Below are 10389 nucleotides of genomic sequence, written 5' to 3' on the forward strand. Positions count from 1 at the left end.
TGTTTTCCGTCTTTGAACCACAGATACTCCCAGCCAGAGGTCACATCAACTTCACAGCTGAAGGTCACTGACTCTCCAACATAAATCTGATCAAAGCCAGGATCCTTGCTTAATGTTGACTTGGGTTTGTTTTCTAAATCAGAAAGTACAACATCCCATCATTTTACCACTAAAATCATTACAAAAAAGTGTATCACATAAGTAAAATCACTACTAAAGATACTCAATGTATCTATCTAATGGGCCTTTTTATGTACTGCATCATTCATATAAAATGTATGGTTGTTGACAGCAAACTGCAAAAACATACTTTGTATTCAGTGGAATAGCAACATAATGTGTGACTGTAAGAAGCAACACATATTTCTGCTACACTGATATTACAGTAAGCATACTGTCACATATCCAATTTGATAATATAATATAGTCGATTAAAATAAGCTACCATTAATGGCATTTTTCCGTCTTGCTGAGATCAATTAAAATATGTAATACAATTGTTAGAAACTCACGATGAACTGTGATATCAGCAGAGTTGCTGGCTCCAGAGCTGATTTTCCTGGTTTTATGGTGACTTTTACAGGTGTAGAGTCCTGCATGTGATTGTGTGGCTGAGAGGATGGTGAGTGACTTTCCCTCTGCACTGAGTTTCTGTCCATCTCTGTACCAGGTAAAAGTCCAGGTCAAAAATCAGAACTCCCCTGAACTCCACAGCTCATCTCTATTCCCTCAGTAGGGAACACATCCAACCACTGGTTCTGTACCTCCAGAGATGGCTTAGGAGGATCTGGAAGTTTGCAGCAAATATCGGTAGATTTTCATAACAAATCTTAAAGAGTTTGACATTTAAGGTGACCCCATGGCTGGGTGAGTAATAAAAAAAAAGAAGTCCTTACCAGATAATTGCAGAGTTTTTGTTTTACTTTGATTGGTTAAAAACGGGCCCTTTCCTCGTTTGGCTCGACACCAGTATTGTCCACTGTCAGACGGCTGTGGAGATGTTATAGTGTAAGTGCTGGATGTGTAAACCTCTGTTCCATCTCTGTACCACATGTATTCCCACCCAGAGGACTCAACCATGCAGCTGAATGAAACAGGCTCTCCAATGTATATTTCTTTTAAACCTGGAAAGAGTGTCACTCTGGGCTGGGGCTCGTTTGCTAATACAAAATGGAGAAAAAGATGCATTTTATGTCCATACAAACTTCATTACCCAATACCTACACAGAGATTTAAATGATAATGTGATTTTTATATATATATATTTTTTAAACATGTAAAGGAACTTACCATACACTTTTAGGGATACTGTGTTACTATATCCAGTGGTCTTCCCGGGTTTGGTCTTGTGATGACCTCTGCAGGAGTACCTCCCAGTAGTGCCTGATGGAGGGGAGACAGTGACAGTTGAACCTTCAGGACCGAGGCGGGACACAGTTGAGTCTTCATATCCATATCTGTACCAGGTGAAGGTCCAGTCAGAACTTCCCTGAACTCCACAGCTCATCTCCACTTTCTCAGAGGGAAACACATCTGACCACTGGGTCTGTCGCTCCAGAGTTGGCGTTGGTGGGTCTGCAATGTTATCAAATTAGATAATATAATTGTACAATTGTAAGTTAAATATGAAACACATAGAAATTCATGAAACACTTTAAGTCCATATTAATTATTGTTTCTGACAGGTTTTGTATTTAACAATGCTGCAGAAGAACTGTATGATTATTATTACTAGGAAGTTTGAAAAACACAATATATTCAATGAAGTAGACTAGCATTACTAGATGAGAGTTCCTCTCCTCGATTTGGCACCAGTATGTTCCATTATCAGTAGGAGCAGCAGAGTTGTATCTGTATGTTATGTTATGTTATGTTATGTTATGTTATGTTATGTTATGTTATGTTATGTTATAATATTGTTTCATTGTCAAAATGTAGTAGGAACCATAGCTCTATTTTTGGTCATGCTGTTTACATTTGATTTATTCATTGATCAAATAGCAACCAGGTTCTTGTCATTTATTTCACATATATTTAGACATCAGATTGCATTTCGTTCAAGCGTAATGTAACAACAATCGTGCCAGTGTGTAACACCATGCTTGAATCTTGATAGAGATGCTCCCATAATCACTGTGTCCCATAATCACTACTGTCTTCAGGAACACTTTTTTTGCCCCCTTTCTCCCCCATTTAAGCAGCATTATGCCAATTGAGTCTCTGCTGTTCACCTTACCACTGCTCCATCCGAGCACCCTTATAAACACTGTATAAAAGTGCTTATATTAATGCCTGTGCTCAGTGGTGTACTGGTGTATGGAAAAGACATACTCTTTTTTGTCAAATAAATGTGAAGGTTGCCCATGTCGTACAACAGTGGTTCACAACATTCTTTGAGCTCTGGACCACTAGCATATTTCAAACAATGCTTAAGGACAACTCCACCTCACCCAAGAAGGCATAACACAATCATGTGTATTTCATTTCATTTTGTTAAGTAATATTTAACATTAACGATCTTAAAGCTGGACTTATAATTAGGTGCACCACAGTGCACAAGTTCACAATGCGTCCCCAAAACCTCAACAGTAATTATTTATTTTCAAGCCTTTACCAAAACTACTTGTCTCTCAATCACTAACAGTCCAGCTCAGTTATTATTAGTTTACTTTAATATATATTTTTATTTTTATTATACTTTTATTATTAATGTACTAGATATTTACTTTATTAATTTAGGAGTCACAACTAGCGTGTAATTGTGTTTCTCATTAACTGTAAATGACATGGGAGATAAGGCCTTATCTCCCATCTCATACGCAATCTAGCATGATGATGCAGAATGTTGTGCTGCATCATATTATCCTTCCTCTTATGGGCTTCCTGGCAATGCCTAGCCCCACACACGCACACACTCACACAGATGCACAAAAACTCACTTTCTCACAACACTTGCACTTCATGTTTTGCTATATATATATGCATATTTTTTGCTATTTACAGGGAGTACATTTTAGATGTTGAATTTTGATCACTTTTTTTGTACATTTTGTATGTTTTTTTTTCTTTTATTAATAGGCTACTGTGAGCTATGAATTGAAGATTAACATGTACAGATCATAATGTTTGCTCAAACACAGACCCACACAATACTGAACCAGACACTATATGGCAAACAAGAAAGTATGTTTATGTAACATTTTCTAAATGTTTCTGCTTTTTTATTACTTTAAAAAGAGCCTAACCCTCCTATAAGTTGACTAACCTCTGTGGCACCCTGGGCAAGACCTGGGATGTTGGTTGTCTAGGAAGTTGACAACCGGAAATGGTTGAATTTGGCGGAAGTACTGCCCAAGGAAATGACGTTGATGCTTTACAAATCTGTTAACATTCTCCGTGAATGAAACAAGTGTTGTTCAAGTCCCTCCTAGGCACTGAAGCACATACTGCAGTACAGTGGGGCCGGGGAGCAGTTTAGCTCCCTGGTGTTTCCACACAGTAAAACTAGGTGGTTATGGCAAAAGAAATCACACCTATCTGAACTTTTATGTAACCAAGGTAACAATGACAATTAGGTGAGGTCACTTCCTGAACTGCACTCCTCCCACCTCACTGTTTGATGCCTGTGCTGCTGCTCTGTCTGCTGATTGCTGAGCTTTTCTATAACTACGCTTGTTTATTCACTTTGTGATCACATTGCTACCTGCTGTTAAATATTGGAATGCAGCCAGTCCAGTAGATGGTGCTCACGCACTGTCTTTGGGTTTTCTAGTGTGACATTCAGTGTGCACGTGTGCGTGTGCGTGCGCGTGCGCGTGCGCGTGTGCGTGTGCGTGTGTGTGTGTGTGTGTGTGTGTGTGTGTGTGTGTGTGTATGTATGTATGTTCTTAACATACTGAAGCTACTGAAAGGATTCTGGTCTGTAACTAAACACATTAGTTATTAAATTTGGGCGGGGTGAACTATCCCTTTTAACATGAATCCAACATATTGATAGAAAACATGATACTGTCATACTGACTCAAGGGAGGCAAACAGACTCTCAAAGCTCCTGCACTGTGCAGCTAGGGGGAATAAAATGGACCATTGCAACATCACACCCCTACCCTTCTAATAATAATTCAAATTTGATCCCACAGAGCAAAGTCAGTTTTTGCCAGCTGATTGCTACCCACAGAGGAGTAGCTAGGAGCTCAGTGTCTTTCTCATGGACACAATCACATTGCCTAGCTCAGGATTTGAACCCAGGACTTTCTGTTTCTTGACCAACACAGTGGTTTTCAAACTCCTTCATATCAAGGACCCCAAAATTTGATATGTATTTTGCAGAACCCTCATCTGAACAGATTTTATGCCAGGGGGCCCCAAATTCAAATCTTCCTGCTCCTTTACTCTGAAGCATTTTTTGAAGACTAACATCCAGGAACTGCAGTTAAAAGCCCTAAAAGAAACATGTGTAAATAAGGTGCTGTAGGGCAGCGAATAGTCGGTAGACACCGCTGTGGTCTCTTTTAACAGGGCCACAGGTTCAAGTCCAACCTAGGCACTGAAGTCAATACTCATCGATGTACTGTTAATAGTACAGTTAGGTCGGATAGTTCACCCCCAAAATGTTTTTTTTCCTATTAATTACACACCCCATGGAGACTTGAATTCATGGAGATTTTTTTGTTTTGTCGCATTCCTAAACCAATAATTTGAAGACTGACGGCAGCTCCGGTAGGAGACACAAAAAGAGTCTCCTTTGAGTCTCCTACCAGAGACATTAGCATATTTCCGCTGGTCATCAAATTATTGGCTTAAGAATGCGACAAAACGTGTGTGTTTCTGGGGTGCTGCTGTCTGCTGCCCACTGTTCTTCTCTAAAAAGCGTGTTTCTTCACACTTGTGATTTATTGAATATTCCTACCCATGGTTAAATATTGGAATGCTGCCAGCAGCAGGTGGCGCTCACTAACACAGGGGTCCTTGTGGTCGTTGAAAAACGTACGTTGAAGACCCCAGTTACCTTCCACTAATCACATGAACACTCTCACACACACACACACACACACACACACACACACACACACACACACACACACACACACACACACACACACACACACACACACACACACACACACACACACACACACACACACACACACACACCATCATCATCAGATCTTCAATCAACAATTAGTGTTGATTGAAATCAAACTGGGATCCATTCACTCCAGACTGGATGTGAGCAGTGCTTATTAGATATAAATAGAAGGCAGGTGAGAGATGCCAGGGTGGATCACTTCAGAATGGCACCTGTCCCCTCTGCTGCAGGTGAATACAAACTGTTTGAATGATATGACAATTTTTGCCTGAATATTTAACATTATTGAGAACCACTGACATGTAAATGTTTGAGAACCACTAGCTGTCTTTAGTTGTGAATTTCTGATGTCTGAAAGACCATAAGCATGGTAGTGAAGGCTTCCAAAATGTGACCCTGTAGCCCTACACCTGTGGTTCTCAAACTTTAGGCCTACACCTGTGGTTCTCAAACGTTTTCATGTGAAGGACTCCCAAAATTATATGTATTTGGCACCCTCTCATATATTTGGTTCCAGGGACCCCCAGAAGCAAAGCTTTGAGTTAAGCTATGAGCTTGTAGATCTGCTATTTTTGAATAGCCAAAGTATAAAAGGTTAAAGTGGTTAAAATGATTGTGATGCTGTATTAAGCCATTTTGCTGGGGACCCCCTGGAACCCCTTGGGGGTCCCTTGGACCCTACTTTGAGAAACAATGGCCTACACAACTGAACTGTTTTGTCTTTCTTTCCAGAATCTGAAGTTGACCAGAAGAAGACATCTTGAGGACATGCAGGTGGCTGGAGTGACAGAGAAAGATGCAGATGGAAACGGATGATCCGCTGTCACGATCTAGGTTTCTATATCTATGGCTGTTGCTGCAGCGTGTGCAGTGGAGATGGCAGAAAGGTAGGAACTATGATGCTGTTGCTGCAGCGTGGCAGTGAAGATGGCAGAAAGGTAGGAACTATTATGCTGCTGTTGCTGCAGCGTGTGCAGTGAAGATGGCTGGAAGGTAGGAACTTTTTTTAATTCTTTGCTGCTGCTGGTTAGGGTGCTGCTGGTTAGGGTTAGGGAGGTCACTTGCGTTGCGCCATTCGCGTCATAAAATGTGCCATTCGCGTCATAAAAAAAACAAACGCAAAAAAGGCGCTGGTCTGGTTCTCCTGGTTTTACTAGGACAGGGTTCGATTCCCTGTGGCGCCCTGCTCATGGTTTGCGTTGCATTTACACCAATCCTCTCCCATCACCTGCAAGAAATGCACTGCACCTTCCATCACCATGTCCTGAGACACTTGTTCAGACCTAAAGTCTATTCTGTGTTCAGAATGTTCAGTTCTTTTACATGCAATGATGGGGTCCTTTCCACGTTCATTTTATGTTAAGTACACTAGGTTAGAGGGGAGTGCCCGTCCCCGTTTGCTTTTGTGACTCGGGACGCATTCATGTTATAAATGAAACTCTGAATTCACCAGTGGTGTAAAATAACTAAGTACATTTTTGAGGTACTTCCAATTGTCTATACTTTTACTTGTACTCCACTACATCTCGGAGGCAAATTATTTGAAAAATGTAGTTACTTTGCAGGTATAAAGTATTTATTACTTTATAAAACATAAAGTAACCACTTTAGCCCTATTTTATACCTAGGCTATTTGAAAATGGCAGATCTACAAGCTCACAGCGCAGCGCGTTGTGAGCTTGTAGATCTGCTTTTTTCAAACATTTTAGTACTTTTACTTTTGGTACTTTAAGCACATTTTGATACCAATACTTTTGCACTTTTACTCAAGTAAACTTCTACATTGCAGTATTGATACTTTTACTTTTACTAAAACATTTGAGTAATTTTTCCACCACTGGAATTCACTTTATTGAAATAGATTTATGCCTGATTCAAACTTACTTTATACATAGTAACTAAGTTAACTAAGGCTACTAGGTGTAAACATTTACTTTCTGCAACATCAATATGTTAGTCTTTTAATGTACTGTATAGTTCAAAGCCATCTGCAACAGTGCAGCTGCATCTAAAGTCCCTTTCCCCACACCTTCTCGGAGGAAATGACACTCAGACATGTTACTGGGGTGCGACTTGAACCTGTGACTTTCTGCTTACCAGGTAGCCACTCTACCCATTCAGCTATGGCTGTCTCTTTAGTCACAGGTTCAAGTCTTCATCACAACGACCCCCAAATTGATATATATATATATGGCCGTGGACACCCATGTCAAAAGATGTAGTGCCAGGACCCCCCATAAGAAAGATTTATATTACTTGACTACTCGCATTTCTCTTTTGGGCCTTGAGTCTTGGGACTCAAGGCCCAAAAGAGAAATTTGATGTCTACTTGGATCTAATGCGTTCGACTCAAGACTCTTTTGGGTCTTGAGTCTTGGGCCCTCTACTGGCCCTCTACTGGCAGTGACGTCACACTTCGGTGCTCTATATCCATTGCCATTGACAATGCATTAGAAGCTTAAAGTTAAATGTCTCAAAAACTACAAAACATTTCAAAGTAAAAAGTTCAAGCATTTTTGTCCACAGTAAGTAGGACTAGCAGGATAGCCTGCCAAAGTTTGTACTTTTCCCCCTAAAATCTATAAAAGCAGTGAAGGTCAATGGCAAAATGGACAAGAGTTTCTAGGTTAAAGTGTTTTTTTAGGTCCATTTTGCCATTGACAATCACTGCTTTTATAGATTTTAGGGGAAAAAGTACAAACTTTGGCAGGCTATTAGTCCTACATACTTACACCTAGAAACCCCATTCAAACTTTAAAATGTTAATCTTACTGTGAACAATGTTTGCCTGAAAATAAATCTTTGAAATGTTTCATAGGTTTAGAAATGTACTCCTCTAAAAGTTTAGGCACCTCAAACAACGCTTTCACCTAGAAACTCCATTCACACTTTTTATAATTCATCTTACTGTGGACAAAAATGCTTGAACTTTTTACTTTGAAATGTTTTGTAGTTTTGGAAATGTTTAACTTTAAGCGTTCCATGCATTGTCGATGCGGCAATGGACATTTAAAGGCAGGCTTACAACTACATACTTACGCCTAGTAACCTCATTCATACTTTAAAATGTTCATCTTACTATGGACATGTTTGCCTGAAAAGGAATCTTTGAAATGTTGCATAGTTTTAGAATTGTACTCCTTTAAAAGTTCAGAGATTTAGAATGGAGGCGGATGGAAGGTTTTGGGACCTCAAAAAAAACACTTTCACCTAGAAACTCCATTCACAGTTCAAAAATTCCACCTTACTGTGGACATGCATGCTTGAGAAACTTTTTTTTTAAATCATTTGTAGTTTTGGAGATATTTAACTTTAAGCGTCCCATGCATTGTCGATGCGGCAATGGACATTTAAAGGCAGGCTTACAACTACATACTTACGCCTAGTAACCTCATTCATACTTTAAAATGTTCATCTTACTGTGGACATGTTTGCCTGAAAAGGAATCTTTGAAATGTTGCATAGTTTTAGAATTGTACTCCTTTAAAAGTTCAGAGATTTAGAATGGAGGCGGATGGAAGGTTTTGGGACCTCAAAAAAACACTTTCACCTAGAAACTCCATTCACAGTTCAATAATATTCCACCTTACTGTGGACATGCATGCTTGAGAAACTTTTTTTTTTAAATCATTTGTAGTTTTGGAGATATTTAACTTTAAGCGCCCCATGCATTGTCGATGCGGCAATGGACATTTAAAGGCAGGCTTACAACTACATACTTACGCCTAGTAACCTCATTCATACTTTAAAATGTTCATCTTACTATGGACATGTTTGCCTGAAAAGGAATCTTTGAAATGTTGCATAGTTTTAGAATTGTACTCCTTTAAAAGTTCAGAGATTTAGAATGGAGGCGGATGGAAGGTTTTGGGACCTCAAAAAAAACACTTTCACCTAGAAACTCCATTCACAGTTCAAAAATTCCACCTTACTGTGGACATGCATGCTTGAGAAACTTTAAAAAAAAAAAATTTGTAGTTTTGGAGATATTTAACTTTAAGCGGCCCATGCATTGTCGATGCGGCAATGGACATTTAAAGGCAGGCTTACAACTACATACTTACGCCTAGTAACCTCATTCATACTTTAAAATGTTCATCTTACTGTGGACATGTTTGCCTGAAAAGGAATCTTTGAAATGTTGCATAGTTTTAGAATTGTACTCCTTTAAAAGTTCAGAGATTGAGAATGGAGGCGGATGGAAGGTTTTGGGACCTCAGAAAAACACTTTCACCTAGAAACTCCATTCACAGTTCAATAATTCCACCTTACTGTGGACATGCATGCTTGAGAAACTTTTTTTTTTAAATCATTTGTAGTTTTGGAGATATTTAACTTTAAGCGCCCCATGCATTGTCGATGCGGCAATGGACATTTAAAGGCAGGCTTACAACTACATACTTACACCTAGTAACCTCATTCATACTTTAAAATGTTGATCTTACTGTGGACATGTTTGCCTGAAAAGGAATCTTTGAAATGTTGCATAGTTTTAGAATTGTACTCCTTTAAAAGTTCAGAGATTTAGAATGGAGGCGGATGGAAGGTTTTGGGACCTTAAAAAAAACTTTCACCTAGAAACTCCATTCACAGTTCAAAAATTCCACCTTACTGTGGACATGCATGCTTGAGAAACTTTTTTTTAAAATCATTTGTAGTTTTGGAGATATTTAACTTTAAGCGGCCCATGCATTGTCGATGCGGCAATGGACATTTAAAGGCAGGCTTACAACTACATACTTACACCTAGTAACCTCATTCATAATTTAAAATGTTCATTTTACTGTGGACATGTTTGCCTGAAAAGGAATTTTTGAAATGTTGCATAGTTTTAGAATTGTACTCCTTTAAAAGTTCAGAGATTTAGAATGGAGGCGGATGGAAGGTTTTGGGACCTTAAAAAACACTTTCACCTAGAAACTCCATTCACAGTTCAAAAAATCCACCTTACTGTGGACATGCATGCTTGAGAAACTTTTTTTTTAAATCATTTGTAGTTATGGAGATATTTAACTTTAAGCGCCCCATGTATTGTCGATGCGGCAATGGACATTTAAAGGCAGGCTTACAACTACATACTTACGCCTAGTAACCTCATTCATACTTTAAAATGTTCATCTTACTGTGGACATGTTTATCTGAAAAGGAATCTTTGAAATGTTCCATAGTTTTAGAATTGTACTCCTTTAATGGAGGCGGATGGAAGGTTTTGGGACCTCAAAAAAACACTTTCACCTAGAAACTCCATTCACAGTACAAACATTCTCCCTTACTGTGGACATGCATCCTTGAGATGTTTT

At 39.1% G+C, this 10389-nt stretch overlaps 1 protein-coding gene across 1 annotated transcript; it reads right to left on the reverse strand.

The window, feature by feature from the left end:
* Positions 1-567: 567 nt before the first annotated feature.
* LOC311054208 (V-set and immunoglobulin domain-containing protein 10-like 2) lies at positions 568-7146 on the reverse strand (the record flags this gene model as incomplete). The annotated part of the gene is made up of 4 exons (XM_084070086.1): positions 568-787; positions 897-1160; positions 1291-1575; positions 7119-7146. 4 exons carry the CDS (start codon positions 7144-7146, stop codon positions 684-686), a joined length of 681 nt encoding a protein of 226 aa, XP_083926212.1. The 3' UTR covers positions 568-683.
* Between the last annotated feature and the right edge of the window lie 3243 nt (positions 7147-10389).

Source organism: Gymnoscopelus microlampas, assembly GCF_963454915.1.
Source record: "Gymnoscopelus microlampas genome assembly, chromosome: 10".
Lineage (NCBI taxonomy): Eukaryota > Metazoa > Chordata > Actinopteri > Myctophiformes > Myctophidae > Gymnoscopelus > Gymnoscopelus microlampas.